This window comes from Simochromis diagramma, unplaced genomic scaffold (assembly GCF_900408965.1).
Source record: "Simochromis diagramma unplaced genomic scaffold, fSimDia1.1 OVJJ01000753.1, whole genome shotgun sequence".
NCBI classification, from domain to species: Eukaryota; Metazoa; Chordata; class Actinopteri; order Cichliformes; family Cichlidae; genus Simochromis; species Simochromis diagramma.
This window is the reverse complement of record NW_024387523.1, coordinates 1515907-1537241: the sequence shown is the minus strand read 5'-3', so window position 1 is coordinate 1537241 and position 21335 is coordinate 1515907. Positions and strand designations below refer to the sequence as shown.

Genomic DNA, 21335 nt, shown 5'->3' with positions numbered 1-21335 from the left:
AAAGTGGACATGTAAGCTTTCAGTAACACAACATAGTGTAGTTTTATACAGGTAGATGAACATTTACAGCTGTTGAGGACCACAGCTGTATTAAAGACTGGACATAGAACCTTGTTGCTGTGAGACAACAACGCTAGCAAATAATAGTTTTCATTTCTAGAAGATTCGATCAATTCATTATTTTAAGTAATAAATTTGATTTATTTTAATAAATTTGACCTGAAATTTAAACCTTTTTGGATGTTTTGCTCTCCTCTGGTAGATTTTCCATATGTCTCTGGAATTCTCTGGAAATTCAACAACATATCTTTCATCTGATAATTCACACTTATGAATCGTTTTCACTGGCTATGTTATATAACATCTTTGTACTTCAATATGAATGCCCAAAGTCAGTCAGACACACACACACACACACACACACACACACACACACACACACACACACCACCACCACCACCACCATTAGCATAATTCCAGCTTTTAATCAGCACCATGGACAGCAACCACAGTCAGACGTCAGAGGAAGACAGCTTATATTTAATTAAGTTCATGCTAAATCACCAGATTTTCAGATTTAACCTTACTAAAGTTAAATAAAGACAACTGTAATGTGTAAAGCATGCAACAAAAGAGAGAAGTCTATTAACCACAGGCCTTCACACACTGGATGGGTCACTGTAGCAAACAAGCACAGTCATTTATAGAATTCCACATTAAACAATCATTTCCAAAGGATGAATTGCGCACACACGCACACACACACACACACACACACACATATTACAGTAGGAGTGCACATTTTCAAAGTATAACAATATTTCAGAGCTTCACAAAAACATAAACTACTTACTCATCAAAACATCTGCTCAACAAAGTTTTGCCAGCACTGCTTATTAGTAGTGTAGTCAACATTTAATCAGGAAATATAAGAAATATATTTTCCAGCATGCCTCTCCACCATCTAAACGTTACAGAAAAAGGAGCTTTGGAGTCAGCCAGTCCCCAAAGGTGTGTGATATTTTAACATGTGGTTACCTAAAATAACATGCTTTCATGCTTTCTGTTGGTCTGACAGTCATCACAGTTAGCAGTATGAGTACTGAAAAAGGTTCACACTCTGGAAACTTTGAGAAACTAAAACAATATTACATCTGTGGGAGGAATCCCATACAGGCACAAAGAGAAGACGCAATCTGTCCAGACTCCAGATAAGATTAAACATAGGGATGACCGCTCAGATCGGACTAAATCTCTCTCTTCTTCACTTTCCTGCTCCTTTATCATCACATTGATGTTCTTACCTTATATGCTATGTGTTATTCTTTTAAACCTAATTATTAGCTTCTTTTTTTTTTTCCACAAGTGTTTCCAGTTCATGCAATCCATTATTATTATTATTATTATTATTATTATTATTATTATTATAGACAAGACCAAGCTACAGGTAAGAGTTTAGAACTGCCTTCTTGCTTTCTGCTCAAATTAAAAGTGGACAATGTGAAGTTTTCCTTGTTCTAATCCAGTCAGAATAGCCTGTGTTGTAAAAGCCATTTGTGCCCTTCTGATTTACTAAGATGGATCCAAACTCATAACAATCACATGAGTTAGATCGTGTTGTTACTGTTGTTGGTTATGTTAGATATATGAAGACATGTTGCACACAGCAGAAAACATTTACTTTGAAAAACTTGAAAATTAATTAATGAAGAATGTTACAAAATTTAAATCTTTTTGTCTTCAATTTATCATTTATATCTATTTAAACAGTTACATTTGTTTCCCGTATTTTTGCTCCTGCTCCCTATGTTTTAATAATAATCTGATCACAGAACTGATTTATGTGTGGTGAGTAAACCCACGTTCATTTGTACTATCTCACATGTCTGAGTTCATTTTATTACAACACTTTCTTTTATATTTTAAAATTAATTAAAATAATCTGCTGCCTTTTTTGAGCCCCTCACATCCCTGAACTGGTTAAGTGGTTGAAAATTTGATGTATAGATGCTTGAGCTTTTCATCCTTTCATCAGTGTTGGTAACATTTATGGAAAAGACCCCATTAATAAAGCATGTGATAACACCAAAGTGAACAGAAACACAGTCCAAACAACACCAGCTGTTAGCAGACTAATCTTTTCACACACATTACCTTGACACCTGAGGGCTCAGCAAATCATACTGTCAGCTTTTTAGCACCAACAGTGACGACATGTATGTGCACAAAGTATTCCAGCTTTTGTCCTGGGATACCTTCTTGTTTTTTGGGTATAGCTCACAGAGCTAACTGTGAAGACATGTTACACACAGCATTAAAAACCCTAACCCACGAACCTTCCTGAAACCCAAAGAATACCTGAACTATAAAATCTTAGCTTATTTTTTTTTAAATTAAAGAAGGCCTAATTCACAATATGCACATGGAAAATTCAGTCAATATTCAAAATATAATTGTAATATCAATTAACAGAACAGGATCAGGAGGCTAATATGTAGCATTTCTACAGGTCTCCTATTTGTAAAACCGGTTTACTAAGTTTCCTGTTCTAAATTTTAGATATTTATGATTTTACATACTTCTTTGCTATGTTTACTCTAAAGGTTCATGTTATAATGGCCTACTGCTCAGTTTCCAAACTACTGAATAGTGGAAGTGGATCACTCAGTTTTAAAAAAGAAAATTAAAAGAAATGAAATATTCTCATTTTGATGAGCTCAAGATCTTAAACTTGCAGGTTATTGCAACCCACAGATGCATTTAATTTTGAGAGTGGAGTCTATTGTGTAGTAGTTATGAGAAAAGTAAAGGAGAAGAAAGTTGACATGGTTATAAAGTCTGTGCAGGGAGGAGGTTTTGAGTAAACTGGTAGGATAAAAATACAACTGATAAGCCACTTAATAACCCTGGAGCACTGCATTAAAAACAGACACAGTTGTGTAGTGAAAAAGCCTGAACAGACTCAGGAATCCATTGCTATATACACAGAGGATATACAGACATCACTGAGGATTGCATAAATGTGCTTCATCCAATATAATATATAATAATAACATAATATTAAGACCTTCACTAGGGCTGAATCCAGGTATCCTGGCTAAAATGTAAAGCTCTATTGTTCCTTCTCCACAGTAATGTAGACTGTTATATGAGATCTGAAATCCATTTTCAGGGTTTTCATCATGCTCACATTAACCAAAAATATTAAACCTCTTAAAGTCTGTAAACTCTTTCTACTACACTTCAGTACTTGCTGCTCTGTTTCACCAATCAAAATAAAGTTTCTTGCAACAAAAAAACAATGACTAAGTAAATATTCAGACAATGTTTGACATGTATGATTTAATAAAATAAATTATATTGAGATTACAGTGATTGACAAACACAGAGTTTTGAAGAGTAAAAGTGAGGTATTATAAAGTGTGGCTGGACATCAGCTTATTGTGTGTCAACAATGGTGATTGGATGTCCAGAGAGAAGGAGAAGAGGAGGAGAGAGGGGTGCTTATTTGGGCTGTCAATTCCTCTAGTGCTTGTAATGTGCAGAAGAAATCATCTGAAGATTGAGCTTTGAAATTATAGCAACCAATGCTTTCTCTGCTCACATTTTAATATTTCAGTGTGGCGGTATATGGAGCCAAAATACATACTGTCACGGTTCTGGGTCATGTTGACCCAGCTTTCTGTTTTTCATGCTTTGGTGTTTTTCTAGATTATGATTTGATTTATCAGTGATACTGTTGTGATTGTGATTATTATTTAGTAGACTTTGGTCAGTGTCAAGTCTGTCTCTCTCTGTCTAGTCCATGTCTTAGTAAAGTGTGTTTTGTTTCCTGTTTTACTTTGAAGGTTCTTGTTCCTGTCTGATGTCAGTGTTCCGGCTTTGCTCTCCCTGTCTCGTTAGGTCTCATTTCTCCCAGCTGTGTCCCCCTTCTGTCTCTAATTCCTTGATGACTCCCTCAGTGTATTTAAGCCCAGTGTGTCTTTATGTCAGTGTTGCATCGTTAACGGCTGTTCACCCTCACCTGCTGTGTGTTCATGATTTCCAGTCCTCCTGCATCTCAGTTTAGAGGGTTTTTTTTGCTTTTGTGAGTTTTATTTTATGTTGAAGTTTTGTTCCAGCAATAAAGCTGCATTTTCAGTTGAAACCTCGTTTCCTAAGAGTCCTGCATTTTGGGTCCACCACTCCTGCCTGCCTGCCACACAGCCGACCATGACACATAAACTGTGTTTTCCAAACAATTATGGCCTGAACTGTATATTTACTGTAAAAAAGGATTCCAAGAAACAAACAGAATGTAACAATAATTATTTCAGTTCATGCAAATCCAAAATGGCACCAAACAGCAAAGATTAGCAAATCTGTCGACTTCAAGGGAGCAACAAGTAGCACACAAGAGAAGGTGAAAAGACGCTGCGACAGTTACTGAGAGCAAGGACAGGACGATTTATAAACAAAAGGAGATTGTGGAAGACAAGAAGTAAAAAAAGGAAAAGACAATGGAAGATGAGACCGAAAACACTGACCGGTTTATAAATACCAACTTGCACTAAAATACAACAAGAGTTAATGAAGCAAACAAAACCAAAACCTAAATATCAAACACCGATGAAAACACAAACAAGAATTCAAACGTCCATAAAATCAAAGTCCTAGTGTCAGTCAGTGAGAAAGACTGATGTACACTGTTAATAAATAAATAAATAAATAAATAAAATCTCCATGAAAACACATCAGATCCCAACTGGGGAAAAAAAAAATCATGCGGGGAATCTAAAGTCATATGGTTCGGGCAATGTGTTAAGAATGCAACGATGCCACATTGGTAATGGTAAATGGCCTGTATTTGTATAGAGCTTTACTTAGTTCCTATGGACCCCAAATCGCTTTACACTACATTCAGTCATCCACCCATTCACACACTGGTGATGGCAAGCTACATTGTAGCCACAGCTGCCCTGGGGCGCACTGACAGAGGCGAGGCTGCCGGACACTGGCGCCACCACCAGTAGGCAACGGGTGAAGTGTCTTGCCCAAGGACACAACGACTGAGACTGTCGGAGACGGGGCTCGAACCAGCAACCTTCCAACTCTTGAGCCACGATCGCCCTCGTTGGTTGACATTGTTAAATGGAAATGAAAATAATCAACCCACAGAGGCCTGAATTCAATGACAACATGAAAATCATAGTGAAAAAATGGCAGGCTAGCCCATTTGCCAAAATTTAATTCCAGTAACTCAAATTGGTACTTAGTAGTTTATGTCCTCACAGCCGTGTATGCATGCCTGGCAATGTTGGGGCATGCGCCTAATGAGATAAAGGATTATGTCTTGGGAAATGACCCAAATCTGGAACAGTTTAATTAAATTAAATACAATTTTATTTATGCAATGCCAAATCACAACAACAGTTACTTCAAAACACTTTATATTGTAAAATATTGTAAAATAAAGACCTGAACAACAATAGAGAGAAAGAATCCCAGGTATCACTGAGCTGCAGTGATACCTGAGGTCCAACTATGTGACATTCAACCAGTTTAAGAATTCGCCATAGCAGTGGTTCCCAAACTTTTTTTGCTAGGCCCCCCTTTGTTTTACAAGAAAAATGTACGGGAGCGGGAAGCATGTAAATATTAGGGCTGCACGATTAATCGTTAGAAAATCGCGATCTCAATTCATACTTATGTGCGATCTCATTTCCAAATGACAACGATTTAAAAAAAAAAGAAGAAGAAGAAAAAAAAAAAGACGAAGACGATTGTACCGCATTTTGATCCGGGACTAATCTGCATGAAAACAAGCGCTCACTCTTCCTGCTCAACAAATGACAAGGGCGGAGCCTTATACCACGTGATACAGAAGCTGGCTGCTAAAATTGGCAGGGGAAAAAACAACGGCGAGCACGTCAGGGATGATGAGAAAGTGACAGGAGAAAATCCGTCCCGGTCAACCACCCAAACATCAATAACGGGAACCTTATACAGCGCTTCCCTATACCCGTCGAACTCCCGCAGGCACAAAGAAATTACGGAGGCTATTACTTATCACCTGACCAAAGATATGGCTCCCATCAACACTGTGCAAAACGAGGGATTTAGGAAAATGATCAACACCCTAGACAAACGCTACACAGCGCTGTCCCGCAACTATTTTTCTATTGTTGCACTACCTGCTCTATACACACAGTGTCGAGCAACGGTGGAGACGGAATTTCAAGCAGTACAACATTTTGCGGCAACGACAAAATGTGAGACATTTGTTGTTTTTATGTTTATTTATTGTTTTTATGTTCAGTCTCAACTGTTACGAAGTTGATGTGCAGTTAATAAGCGCAATAAATATTTATATTGGAAAAGAAAATCGTGAGAGAATCGTGATCTCAATTCTAAGCAAAAAAATCGTGATTCTCATTTTATGCAAAATCGTGCAGCCCTACTATCAAATCCTCACATTCTCTGTAAGATTAAGGTCGACTAATATATATATATAATTTTATTTAATTTTTTTTTTTTAGAAGTACAGGCTTTAAAACCAAGTTAACGCTGAAAGTACAAACATCACTAATGTTACATAACTTTGAGAATGGGTTCCTAAGGTGGGCAAGAAAAATCCAGCTAAGTTTCTTCTCCTGTAGTTAACGATGTAAATATGTTGTTTTCACAAATCCATGGAAAATGAGCAAAATATATATTTTTCTGCTCTAAAAGCAGTCTGTGAGCTCATCTGAACATGATGGGACAGATGACTGGAAACCCACACAGGATGAATCTGAAGGCTATTCAGAAGAGGAGGAAGAACAAGAATGTGAAAAGATTCCTAAGGTAGCCATGAAAAACAAATCTGGGCATCCTGTGCCACAAAGAGAGGTGAAACTCATCCTCAGTTTCAGTGCTTCCACAATCTATCAAAAATTGATAGACATATTGTTGTCTTCTCTTAAAACAGATGGCGGCAGCATCTGGAGAGGATGGGACACATGATAGCAGGCCCACACAGGATGAATCTAAAGATGATTCACATGAACCTGGCACTTTCACTTAACAAATTATGCCTACCTGTTAATTCAGAGATGAGGAAAGAAACATGTGAGTCAATTTAAACCATTATGTTTAGCTTAAAACAGTAGATAGAGTCATTGTAGTCATCTAATGCTGGAATTGTCATAATCCCGGGTCTGTGACCCAGTGTTTTGAGTTTATTTAGTTTTTTTTATTTTTCTTATGTTAGTTTAACATAATATATAGTTCTTGTAGTATTATTTAATTAGGATTTTGTTTCATCCATGTCTCCACGATTTATGAGTCTTTTCCTGTCCCCTATATAGTCTGTCTTTTCCTCTGTATTTTACTTTCTATTATGCCCATGCTTTAGTCTCTTCCTGTGTTCTTTGTCTCCTCAGGTATTTCATGTCTGCGTGTTCCATGTTCTAATTGTCAAGCTTGTGTTGTCATGTCTATGTTCCACATTGTTTCCTGTTTTATTGTGAAAGTCCCTGTCCTGTGTGCAGTATGTCTAATTTTGCTTCCCCTTGTCTCCTTAGGTCTGATTTGTCCCAGCTGTGTTGCCACCTGTTCCTCATCCTCTCATTATCCTTTTGTTTATTTAAGTCCTTTGTCTTCCTCTATTCAGTATTGGGTTGTCTGTGTGTATGTTTCTGTGAGTTTCCTGTTTAGCTTAATGTTGCCATCAAAGCACAAATTGAGGTGCAAATTAATTTAAAAAAACAAACAGAAAGTTGATCTGAAGTTTAGGGTCAAACGACAAATTCACAGATTTGAACTTTTAGGTTTTTAGCAGATGCACATGTGGAGCAATGACATTAAAATCGCTCTTTATTTGCTCTTCCTTAAAATGACCGTCTTGGTCAGTACTAACATATATACATTCATATTCTTTAGCCCAGGACGAATGGACCAGCGCCAAAATGGAGGTGCTGGTTTTGATTTACATGTTCGCATAGTTACTCTGATTTTGAAGCTTTTCTTAAACAAGGCCCTGGTGTTCATGTCACGTAAATGCCAGATAGCAGTGAATAAATAGATGGTTATTTTCAAAATTCACCTTGGGGTCTATTTGTTCTTAGAGAACAAATTAAAAGCATTTCATTTCATGTTCTGCTAGGACTACGTACACTATATGCCAAACGCATTCACTTTTCTCACATTTGTGAGATCACACACTGACGTTGGACAAAAAGGCCTGGCTTGCAGTCTGTCCCCCAATTCACCTGAAAAGTGTTTTATCAGATCATATTACAACCCTGTACAGGCTTCTCAAGTTCTTCCACAACAAATTTGCTACATGCTTTTTATGGCTCTTGCTTTGTGAAATGGTTAGCACACGCCACGTGACAGGGGCGTATGGAAAGCGTAAGGAGTTATCACAGAACCAAACTGGAATTCACAGAGCTCCTGAGAGCAATCCATTCTTTCACCACTGTTTGTAGAAGCAGTTTGCATACCTGTGCTTAGGGCTGCTCAATTAATCGAATTTTAATCACGATTACGATCTGGGCTTTCAACGATCATTAAAAATGACTGAGCCGATTATTAGCCCCTCCCTCATTTATCCGCGACACCTTAAAGGCCGGTCTGTGAAAATATTGTCGGGCATAAACCGGTCCGTGGCGCAAAAAAGGTTGGAGACTGCTGATTAAGAGGACCCGAGGGAAGCTCGGAAAGCTAAGCAGAAGTTATTTGGAGAGTGACGGCCGTTGGTTGAAAAGAGAGGTTAAAAAAAAAACTTCAGTGGTGTTGCACACTATTTTATATTATTTTTTTAAAGTCATTGTTAACCCTTTAAAGCCGGTCAGAGCAGCACGCTCCGTTTTGCGTAACTATTTTTAAATCCCTGTAGAACCTGAACCGCGTAAGCTAGCGCAATAATTTCTTTTGCATATGAAACCGGAGGAGTTGTACTTACATCTCATGCCATCAGATTGTCCTAGGTCACGGTTTACTTCCACATATAGCTTTGCAAAAATTGCATAAAAAGCGCTTGCAGGAACAAAAACATAATATTCCAGAAACACGCTTTGCCGATCCGATCAGCTGTTCGTAACACTTCCCACATTGAAACCGACGTCAGCGCGAACTGTCGCATGTCCGCCATTTCCTGGCCGAAACCGGAAGTGACGTCATTTTCGCGGAAATGTAGTTTTTTACTTGTAGGCCTTAAAAACCTATACTGGTCATGTTTGACTTTTCTGAATAGTTTCTGGGATGCTTAGAACTCGAACTGCACTGCTGGAAATAGTTTATTTTGATACACATGCTGTTTTCTTTGCAAATTTGCATCATAGGATTGTTTTTTGTTTTTCCTGCAGTATATAAAAATTGCTGTATCTCCAAAATAAAACTATGAAGACACTCAAAATAAATTTCCTGTTGTTGTAAACTATTTTTTGCAACTTTTTTGTATTTAAAGTTTTGAGGGATAAACCTCTTAAATTTCTCCAAGTAGAAATATATGTAAACAAAACAAAAGCGATTTTCAATTTTTTTTGTAGTTTATTGCACTTTTTTGCAATTAATGTAGTTACTATGGACTTAATGCATACATATTAGTAAAATATGGGCTATAACAGTTGTATAGCAACTTGAAATGCTCCCACAAATGGCACTACAACATGTAAAAAAATAATATAAGCTCTAGCGGACTTGGTTCTATAGTAGGTCTTAAAGGGTTAAATAAATATCGTCAAATAATCGTGATCTCAATTTCAGTGAAAATAATCGTGATTATCATTTTTGCCATAATCGAGCAGCCCTACCTGTGCTTGATTTTATAAAACCTTTGGCCATGGAAGTGACTGAAACACCTGAATTTAATTATTTGGATGTGTGACTGAATACTTTTGGCAGTGTAGTTCATCTCAGAGAGACTGATTGAATTGATTCTAGAACATAAATGACTGATATCGGAGGAATCGATATTTCAGTATCGATCCACACATCACTAGCAAGCACTTAGACCTGTCAAGACACACCGCAACCTTGATGTTTGAATGAGAATCCTTTTGTTTGGAAGACCACAACGTCTAGAGGACTGGAGCTGGAAAACCCTGCTCTAATGTCCTACAGCTTTTAGATGCATCCTTGTTCTGACACACCTGATCAAATAAATGGCCTGTTGCTGGGCCTTTGCCAAACTTGATGACATGCTTAAGAGGTGATTCAACCATTTGATTCTGCTGTGTTGTAAATTTAAGTACCGTATTTTTCCCATTATAAGGCGCACTTAAAATCCTTTAATTTTCTAAAAAAAAAAAAAAAAAAATCTACAGTGTGCCTTATAATCTTGTACGCTTTATGTATGAATTACAGTTGTGCTTACTGACCTCGAACCGATTTTATGAGGTATATGGCGCTCAAATCTGTCAAATCTTTTAGTACAACTTTGGTAAGCTACAAAGCTGCACTTGATGGATTGTCGGGAGCATTATGGCTATCGTAGTCAGGAGCCTCGTGGAGTAATCTAGGTCCAATCTGAAAAAATTAAAACGTACAGCTCTGCTATCACTTCCAACATAAATGAAGACAGAAAACTAAGCAGCAGTAGCGTTTGTAGGGTTACTGAAGTTGGACTAGCTGGTATATAATAATGTGCTACGTGATCGCTAGCAACACAGCTATGTTAGCATAATATAAACACAGTGAAGCTGGAGGATGAACGCTAACTTTTTTCCACTCGATGAGGGTTCCTGATGGTTAGGGACAAATAGAATTGCACCATGTTCATTCACTCATGACTGCTGTAACATGAATCAAATGGACAAATTGCCACCTCAGCATGAATTCAACTTCTATAGTCTTGCTAAAGACCTACTAATTGTATTCAGGTGTGTTGCAACAGGGACACATGGAAATGTTTCAGGACACCAGCCCTCGAGGACTGGAGTTTGACACCCCTAATCTAAAAGCTGCAGGACAGTAGCTCGGACTGGAGTTGGAGACCCGCTTTAGGGGATCAGATGGTATTCATCAGACTAATAGACAACAAATAAAAAATAAAAAATCTCATAAAAAACAAACAAACAAAAAAACATAATTTTTCACCATCATTTATGTCATAGGCGTCGAACTCCCGGCCTGAAGGGGCGATGACCTGCAGGTTTTAGATGAGTCCTTGATCCAACACAGCTGATTTAAATGACTAAATTACCTCCTCAACATGTCTTGAAGTTCTCCAGAGGCCTGATAATGAACTAATCATTTGATTCAGGTGTGTTGACCCAGGGTGAGCTCTAAAACCTGCAGGATTTCCCCAGACATATTTCCCCTAATTTAACAGATTACCATCAACTGGATGTGGGTCTTTGTGCTCTCCAACATTAGTGCATTTCTTCTGTAATCCAGAGATTCACCTGTAAACCAATTTTTCAGATAAGTTTAAAACTAATATTTTCTATTTGTGTTTTTAAAAGCAAACTAAAACAGTTCATTCTTATCTCTGATGTATCAGGAATCATACACATACACTACCAGTCAAAGGTTTGGACACACCTTCTCATGTTTTTCTTTATTTTCATGCCTATGTTCATTGTAGATGAACGAATGAAATATGGAATTCTGTAGTAAACAAAGTCTGAAATGACTCAAAACACGTTTAATATTTTAGAGTCTTCAAAATAGATACCTTTTCCTCTGATTACTGCTTTGCACACTCTTAGCATTAGTTCGTGGGCTGTCCAAATCACAGACAAACAGTATCCCACAGTTATGTTTTTAAACCCATTTTGCACAGAGAGGCATTTTTTTTTTATTTTTTTTTTTTGAAAAATGTATTGATAGCAATGTTGAATATTATTACACAGGGGAAAAAAAAAACCATGTAAAATAATTACGCCATAAAGATGGTTGGTTTTTCTGTTATTTAAGGCTACGTCCACACGTACACGGGTATTTTTGAAAACAGAGATTGTCCGTTTTAGTTAAAATAAAAAAAACATTCTGTCCACAAGTGGAGTTTTGAAAGAAAAAAAAAATCTCCGTCCACATTAGTGATGGGATTTCCGGCTCTTTTTAGAGAACCGGCTCTTTCGGCTCGGCTCACTAAAAAGAGCCGGCTCTTCGGGTTGTTTTGTTGCTTTAATTAATTTATTATTAACAACAATGTAAAATTATGCACAACAGGAATTACTAATGTAAAAAAAGGAGTTTTATTTATATATGTTTATATATAAATATTTACGGTGGCACCTAGAGACAAAGCACGTACAAACTCCAAAACATATTTCTAGAATTAACTGAACTTCCAAAACAGAGCTACCTAGATCACTTAAATTACACAATTGAAAGCATATGTGTATTGTTTGTGTACTTATACACAAGCAGTCCTATATATTCAAATAATTAAAAAAAAAAAAGTTCATTTACCTGTTACTACCACACACCAAATCCAATCGTTGGTACTTCCTGGCTTGTGTAGCCTCTAGGTAACGAATGCTCAACACTGCGCCTAGCATCCTGGAGCACTTCTGTTGTGGTTTGTACGTGCTATAGAGTTTTTACGTGCTTTGGAGTTTGTATGTGCTTTGTCGATAGGGGCCACCGTAAATATACTTTTATTTATTCACTCCACATAAAATGTAATAAATAAATCATACAATACAAAAACCAACTATTTACTTTTCACATAACTATTTAAATTTTCAGCTTTTTCCTTTTAAACAAATTTACAGTGAACACAAAACAATATTTTAAATATAAATTAAAATATGAAAACAAAAAGAAGATGCACATTCTCTGTCATATAGGCCTGCATGAATAAACTTTCTGAATCCTTTATCATCTTCAACTGAAAATAGTTGGGAATGATTACTATACCTCTACTATCCCCTGAGCCATGGTCGCCCTGTGATTCATGTTTTACAACATCGTGTCAAAGCTTACTGAAGAGGTGTTCCCCAAGTTTCAGTATGTTTTTCTCACTGTGGACAACATTGGTGATCTCATCGCCAGTCTTATCAAGGACCAGTTTCCGAAACCGTTCATTTACACCACTTGGGAGTGGTTCAGCATATTAACAAATAGACTGTACCCTGGATGTTCCAGGCTTCATGGCTTTGATTATTTCGTTCAGATGACATCTTTACATACGTATACCTCCAAAGGGATTTTCTCTTCAAGTAATTCTCACAGTTAGGTAGTCACTGGCCTTCACTAATGCACAACATTGTTGAGGAGGTAGTGGACCTTTTTCCTTCTTCAAGCACACGATTATTATGGGCCCGGTTACCTTTGTTAGTCAGTAAAGTAAACTGCAATCTTGGCTCTTTGGATTCCTTGGGGAATTTGATTGCTCTCAACACTTTGGGTTTATCTTTGTTTGGATCCCAAATGGCGTGCCATTTTGATCTATGGTTTAAAGCAAAAACAACAATAAAATGTTTTTCTTGTACAGTCTACCACCATGTTTTTTTGTTGTTGTTGAAGTGTCATGACCATAACAGATCTACAGCTGAGATGGTTTCTCCAGGTTTATTTAACCCAGACAAGGGCTCTTCAAAATCACGTGATTCAAAACTATCTCTAGTAGTAGTTGCTGTTATGGAACTTGTATCCGTTCTCTGAGAATGCCTTTTAAGACAGCTTCTCTTTGTATGTTCCTGAGAGATGGGTTTATATTTTTAGTTGTGTAATTTCCTCTTACTTTTTCTCATACTTGTACTTTCTGCTAAACTGTCGCTGTCGGAACATATTCTTCTTGGCTGTATTCACAACTTGATAAAAAATCTTTTGAGTATTCAAACATTCCTCTGTTAAGCTAAAAAGCAGAACAAAAGAAAACCGCAATTACAATTAAATCTACTCCAGGAAGAAGTTAACTACCTTCACACAGAAAACAGGGTTAAACCTGAAGTTACCACATGATCTGATATCCTCATGTTGGTGTTGTTCCCACATCGTCATAATTAATGTTGTTCCAGATTCAACATTGCAAGTGATGGAGCTCATTGTTGTGACGTCAAACTTTTGCAACTTCGGGAAAAACCGCCTTAAAAAAAAAAAAAAAAAAAAACCAAACTAAAAAACTACTGCACTTGTGAGAAACTGCCTCTATCCGCTGATCCAGCAATTTGAATTCTTTGGATTTCAAGATACTTTTCTTTAATAGCCGGTAAGCATTATACATATTTTCATGTAACATTGGAATTTCATATATGAATTAATCGTTTGGCTTGCTGTTTGTTTGCTAGTGATAGGCTACTTGACAACAGCATTAGCTAACCAGTGTTCTCTAGACAGAGAATTGAGTGTCAATGTATTATGATATATATGAAAGTACAGGCAAATATAGCTGTCATAAAAATGTTGTCAGGCAAAATTGCAGTAGCTTCAATGATCATTTTACCAACATAAGTAAAGAGAAAAGGATCTACATAGCCTAGCCTAGTTGTGTGCTAAATCAATGAATAAAAATATCAACAGTATCACCTCATAATTGGCCTATAGCTGTGAAAATTGACTTGAGTCTGTGTAGATTAACAGTAATCAGTGCCCTGCTTCCCATAACAGTTCGGATAAACATAAAAAATATATCTTTGTAGTATTGAGAGCTATTTATTTAATGTCTACACTCAAAAGTATTTCCTTTTCCACTTTTTTCAACTTTAAAAGTACATACTGTGTCGTTGCTTAAACCTTTGTGGTGGCAATTTCTTTTTTTCTTTTTTTTTTAATAAAGGGAAACGTTTCACAAAAGAGAAGCAAATTTGCCACACTTCAACCTCAGAGAGCTGTTGTCATTTTTTTTTTTTCTATCTGTGGTTTCCTTCGTCACAACTTCCGCTGAAACCACAAAGTGACTAAACCTCCTCCACACTGTGTGTGTAAAAACACATGCAGGTTCATTTTGCAGTCTTGTTATTGTTTGATAATGACCACTCAGATCTATTTAAAGCTCTCTTCTCTTCACCTTGCAGTTGAATTACCACCACATCAATGTCAATATCTTCAACTGCCCCTCGTATGTATGAGAGGGAGCAACAACAAAAAAATGGAAGTGTCATTTACTAAAAAGATGTTTGCTGTTTTGTACATTGTGCAGTTTTGAGGTTGACCAAATCCTTAAATTTGAAAATATTAATTTTACTAAAAAAGCGGATTTGATGGTTCTCTTGAAGTGGTTTTATTCATAATCTTCATTGCTCTTTTTTTCAGACTGTACCTTGGATGGATATGTGTTGCTTCTACACTTCCACACAATATATTATGTCTCTTAGTCTTCTCTCCAGGAATATCAAAACTAGACTGGGAAATTATAAGAACACAGCTGAAGCAAATTATCATGACGCCACAGGGGAAACACAACTAGACACAGCGAACATGTAAACAGGAGAACATGATAATAATAAAACCTAATAATCCAAGAACTGAACAGGGACTAAAAGAAATGCAAAAATAGAATAAGACTATAAATAAACGTGAACATAAACCAAAACATCACTAGGATATAAGAAACTCAAAATGCTGGGTCAAAAGGAAGCAGAATTATGACACTTCTGTACTGGAAAAAAATACAAAGAAGTGCTCAAAAATAATGAGAATAAAATGAGAATATAATTTTTTTTATTCCTGTAAGATTCATATTATATAATGGTGAGAGTGGAGCAGGTTGTGTGGCCATTGTATTGTTGACATAAAGCTGATAAGTCAGCCTCTAAAACGTCCCTAACAGCAGGTAATGTGGTGAGAGACAAGATCGAGCTACAGGTAAGAGTTTAGAACTGCCTTATTGCTTTTTTTCCTCAAATTAAAAGTGTACATTACAAGGTTTTCATTGTTCTAATCCAATCAGAGTAGCCTGCGCTCTAAAAGACATTTGTGCATCAAAGATAAGATGGATCCAAACTAATAATAATCAGATGAGTTAGATCATGCTGTTACATAGACATGGACTTTATTTAATCCCACATTGGGGAAATTCACTTATTACAGCAGCACAAATGTGAAATTGAGATATTATATATTAGAAAACTAAAAATAGAAAAAATTAATAAGAAAAATCGGTCCATGTGCAGACGGCTACAAGGACGTGAGTACATGAGTACACACGTGCCATAGGACACACTTACAGTGCAGTAATGTTTAAAACAAATGTTGCATTTACTGACAAGGTTCGGGAGCATTAATAGTTTTCTTTTTTTTATACTTCTGTAATATGTAAATGTATTTATTCTTCTAAAATGTCAACTGCTTGTTTTTCTACTACACATCTGTCAGATCTGATGACTTTGTGGCCATTGACTGATTGACTTAGTAGCCACTTTATTAGGTATAGCTGTATGTTAAAGCAAAAATCTAATTAGCCAGTCACACAGCAGCAACTCAAAACAACCCGCTGACGTTGACACTGAGCACCAGAACGGGGAATAACTATTTCACACACTGCTGATCTACTAGGATTTTAACACACAACCATCTCATACAGACAATGCTCTAATCGCTGGAGAGATTGTAACTCCACTTTCTATGTTGTAGACAGCAACAAGTCTTTAACGTCACAAAAACACAATACACAAGCCACACACTTCAGTCAAAAAGGAAAATTTCTTGCCTCTGCAAAAAAAAAAAAAAAAAAAAACTGTATAAAGGTGAGCTGTGAAGACCAAGGACAAGTGCAGTTTTCTATCTAAGGAATCCCAGAAGATTGCATGGTGTCATTGCCCAGCAGTTGTTCCCAGGACATATGGACTCAACCTCAACAATCCCTCACACTGAGCAGCATGAAGTGACAGCGCAGAGGAAAAACTCCCCTTTAACAAGAAGAAACCTCCAGCAGAACCAGAACCCGGTTCAGTACCAGAAGCCATCTGGGTTTGGAGGAGAGAGACAGAGACACAGAACTACCAAAAGTATTTTTTTTTTTTTTTATGTGATTGACTGTTGTTGTAATTCAAGCCCTGAGTGTAGAGCAGGTAAGATATAAAGTTGCATCCTAAATTCCATGCTCATGCGTTTAGTTTATGACTTTTTCACCTGGTCATTTCTTGATGAACGGGTGGTCTTTCAGGGTTGACCAAGCTGGTACCCTGGCCACCTTGACTCTGTTCTCTGCAAGATGTTGCAAAAAAACAAAATCATATGGAGACAATATTGGACACAAAAAATATAACATTTACTCATAAGTCTTGCTAAAGTACCTTGTATTCTGATTCATCACAGTAGCAGTTCGGTTGGATGATGTCAGCAACTGCAGCGTCTTGCTGACTGAATAATTTCATCTTGCATAATCTGAAACAAACACATAAAGACAGAAACAATTTATAAATTAACATTCGATAAAATATAAGAATTAATCATTTATTAGATACCAATATGAATATGTCTACCACAAAACTTGTGTGGAGCGAAGTTGCATTCAGTCAAGATGGTCTGGCCGTTCTCGTTTCCAACATTATATTTGCAGTGTTCGTCTATCTATCAATATCTGCGGAGTATGGTTTTGTACCGAGTATCCTATTTTCTAAAGCACAGCATGTAAAGGGTAGCTCGGTTAGCGAGATGCTAGCATGTAGCGCTTAGTGAGACACGCCTCAGACGAGTTGAGCAAAGACCCCGTCTGTGTACTTTATACGTGAGCAACGGATTTAAATAAAATTAACGTTTCAAAAGACAAACTTGAAGATAAAAAAACAATATGCTTACCGGAGAATCGCCAGGGTTTGCCGCTGCCATCTTGCCGCTCCTAAATTCAAAACTGCCTCTGCAGACAGGCAGGGGAGGCGTGGAAATTGTCTTTGAGTTAGTCAAACGTTTTCCTTAGTTCGAGTAGATGATAAAATAAAAGAAAAATGAATGGGATTTTAAGTAGGACTAGGCGTTCTGTAATGATTTCTATTTAGGAGAAAAACTTTAAACCTTTAAACAGCTCTCTTTTAAAAGAAAAGATAAAAGAGAATAAAAAAGAGGGGAAAAAAAGATCATGCTGTTACTGTTGTTGCCTATGCTAGATGTTTTATAATGTGAAGACAACAAAAAATGTCGCTTTGAAAAATGTTTTTTAATTTTATTAAATTGTAATGATAGTAGAATATTATAAAATGAAGATCTTTTTGTCTTCAATTTATCATCTAGATCTATTTAAACCTTTAAATTTGTTTCCCATAATTTTGCTCACACTTCCTGTGTTTTAATAATAATCTGATCACATTGTGTGGTGAATCAACTCTTTTCATTTGTACTATTTCATATGCCTGAGTTCATTTTGTTACCACATTAATTTGAGGAAAATATAAAAGATAATCTGCTGCCTTGTTCTTTTTAAACTCAGCATTCTAATAGAAAATATTATGTTTGAGACCCTTGCAACCCTGAACTGGTTAACTGTTTTTTTTGTTTGTTTGTTTGTTTTAGAGCATAGAGATGCTTGTCATCAGTGTTGGTCACATTTATGGAAAAGACCCCATTAATAAAGCATGTGATAACACCAAGGTGAACAGAAACACAGTCCAAACAACACCAGCTGTTAGCAGACTAATCTTTTCACACACATTTCCTTGAAACCTGAGGGCTCAGCAAATGATACTGTGAACTTTTTGGCACTAACAATGATAACATGTAGATGCACAAAGTATTCCAGCTTTTGTCTTGGAATACTTTGTCCAATACTGTTGTTGTTGTTTTTTCCGTATAGCACGCAAAGCTGATGACATGTTACACATATGCACAAGGAAAATTCAGTCAATTTTGACAATGAGTTTTACAGCTGGGGTGGACAAGGTTAAGCATCAGGCTTTCAAATGAATTAAAAGTCTGTCTTGTTCTTTCGTTAATTAATAGGCTGGTGTGAAAAATTGCTGCCACACCGCCCCCTCGGTCTGTGCTTCGAGGTTTCTGGTAGTTAGAATGACTCGGGGGTGTTGATTCATTTAAACTAACATAATCATCCTGCTGCAACCAGGTTTCTGTAAGGCAGAGTGAATCGATTTGTTGATCAATTATTAAGTCATGTACTAACAGAGACTTGGAGGAGAGAGACCTAATATTTAATAATCCACATTTCACTGTTTTAGTCTTTGGTTCAGATGTGGATACTGTATTGTTCTTTCTTTGTGATTGTTTATGTTGTTTATTGCTGGTTTTTAGTTTGTTTTCTGTCTGTTTGGAAGCTGACACAGTCTCTATGGAGATGGGTTTTTGGGGGGTAGCAGGAAGAGAGAAGCTGCAGAGAGGCGTGTAAGACTGCAACTCTGCTTCCTGGTCCCAACTCTGGATAGTCATATTTTGGGGGGTTTAATAAATTTGTCCATATTTCTAGAAATGAGAGCTGCTCCATCCAAAGTGGGATGGATGCCGTCTCTCCTAACAAGACCAGGTTTCCTCCAGAAGTTTTGCCAAATATCTATGAAGCCCACATCGTTTCTGGGACACCACTCAGACAGCCAGCAATTTAAGGAGAACATGCGGCTAAACATGTCACTCCTGGTCTGATTGGGGAGGCAACCAGAGAAAACTACAGAGTCCGACATTGTTTTGGCAAAGTTACACACCGATTCAATATTGATTTTAGTGACCTCCGATTGGCGTAACCGGGTGTCATTACTGCCGACGTGAATTATGATTTTACTGAATTTACGTTTACCCTTAGCCAGCAGTTTTAAATTTCCTTCAATGTTGCCTGCTCTGGCCCCTGGAAGACAATTGACTATGGTTGCCGGTGTCTCTAGCTTCACATGTCTGAGAACAGAATCCCCAATTACCAGAGTTTGACCCCCGGCGGGTGTGTTGCCGAGTGGGGAAAAACAGTTAGACACATGAACAGGTTGGTGGTGTACCTGGGGCTTCTGTTTAAGACTATGCTTCCTCCTCACCGTCACCCAGCCGCCCTCTTTCCCCAGCTGCTTGAGGTCTGCCGGGGAACAGCTAGCGGGGCCTACGCTATCTTCGGCTGCACCAGCTACAGGGGCCTGGCTAGCTACGGGTGAATGAAGGGTGCGAAGCGGAGTCTCCAATTCAGTAATCCTGGCCTCCAGCGCTGCAAATATGCTACATTTGTTACAAGATATCATTACTGTTAAAGGAGGCCGAGGAGTAACTAAACATCTGACACAATGTGCAGGAGGGACAGGTGAAGTAGCCATGGTGTTAACGAGTCGGCTACGAGCTAAGCTAAACACAGTGAGTGAATACTTTGGCTATAAATTAGGTAGTGAGTACACAAAGTGTGCTTCGGATAAAGCACGTGAAGATTATACTATGAAAAAATAATGTATTTAAAAGTTAATTAAATTGCTAAGTTTAGTGAAAATGTCTGTACAGACTCAGGAACACCGTTCACTGCAATATCCACAGAGGATATATATGTAGACAATGCTGAGGATTGCATAAATGTGTTCCATCCAATATAAAATAGATCCTCACAAGGGCTGATTGTGTTGATCCAGGTATCCTGGCTAAAATGTAAATCTACTTTTCCTTCTCCACAGCCTCCAGCAAAGCCATGGACTCTAGTGTGCCCCTCGTCCTTTTGCTGTTCATGTGCAGTTCAATCATGGTCGAAGCCCAACTCAAGGTGTATGATCTGCGAGCGACTGATCTTCCCACCGTTATCCTGTTAACTACAGATGCCTATGTCACGGTGTCCTGTGGTTCTACTTCTCTGGGTAAAACATCTGTTCGCTACAATGACCCGAACCCCTGGTGGAACGAGCAATTCTCCTACTTCTATGCTGAGGAAAATGACACACTGACTCTCGAGGTTTATGACTTGGACTTGCTCTTTGATGATCAGCTGGGAGTCTGCCAAAGGCAGCTCAAGGTGGGAACCTATCAGCATGACTGCTTCCTGACCAAAGGCGGGACTCTCCATTATACTTATACTCTTGGTTGAAACAATCAGTAGGCATGCAGAGATTTGTATGACATCTGATGTCCATAGGCAGCCTTCATTTACCACAGCTTAACAATGTAGACTGTTATAGTAGATCTGAAATCCATTTTCAGGGTTTTGATCATGCTCACATTAACCAAAAAATCAAACGTCTTAAAGTCTGTAAAGTTTTTCTACTACACTTCAGTCCTTGCTGCCTGTTTCACCAATTGAAATAAAGTTTCTTGCAACAAAAGAGCATGACTAAGCAAATGTGTGACTTAAGAGAAATTACATTGAGTATACAGTGACTGACAAACACAGAGTTTTGACGAGAAAAAGTGAGGTATGATAAGATGTGGCTGGACATCAGGTCAGCAATGGTTATTGGATGTCCAGAGAGGAGGAGAGACGGGTGCATAGGAATATTCAGTTTATTTCTTCCTCTGGTTTTTTCAATGTGCAGAAGAAATCATCTGTAGATTCAGTTCTGGCAACCAAGAAAGTAATGTCGTGG

At 37.6% G+C, this 21335-nt stretch overlaps 1 protein-coding gene across 2 annotated transcripts; it reads left to right on the top strand.

Annotated features, from left to right (window-relative positions):
- Positions 1-1432: 1432 nt before the first annotated feature.
- Positions 1433-21074, top strand: LOC120726507 (protein C2-DOMAIN ABA-RELATED 1-like). 2 transcript variants are annotated; one of them, XM_040020137.1, is made up of 2 exons: positions 1433-1447; positions 20436-21074. In XM_040020137.1, exon 2 carries the CDS (start codon positions 20450-20452, stop codon positions 20837-20839), a length of 390 nt encoding a protein of 129 aa, XP_039876071.1. In that variant the 5' UTR covers positions 1433-1447; positions 20436-20449; the 3' UTR covers positions 20840-21074. The 2 variants fall into 2 exon arrangements, with proteins under 2 accessions (XP_039876071.1, XP_039876070.1); XM_040020136.1 differs by lacking the exon at positions 1433-1447 and adding an exon at positions 15614-15720.
- Positions 21075-21335: the final 261 nt, after the last annotated feature.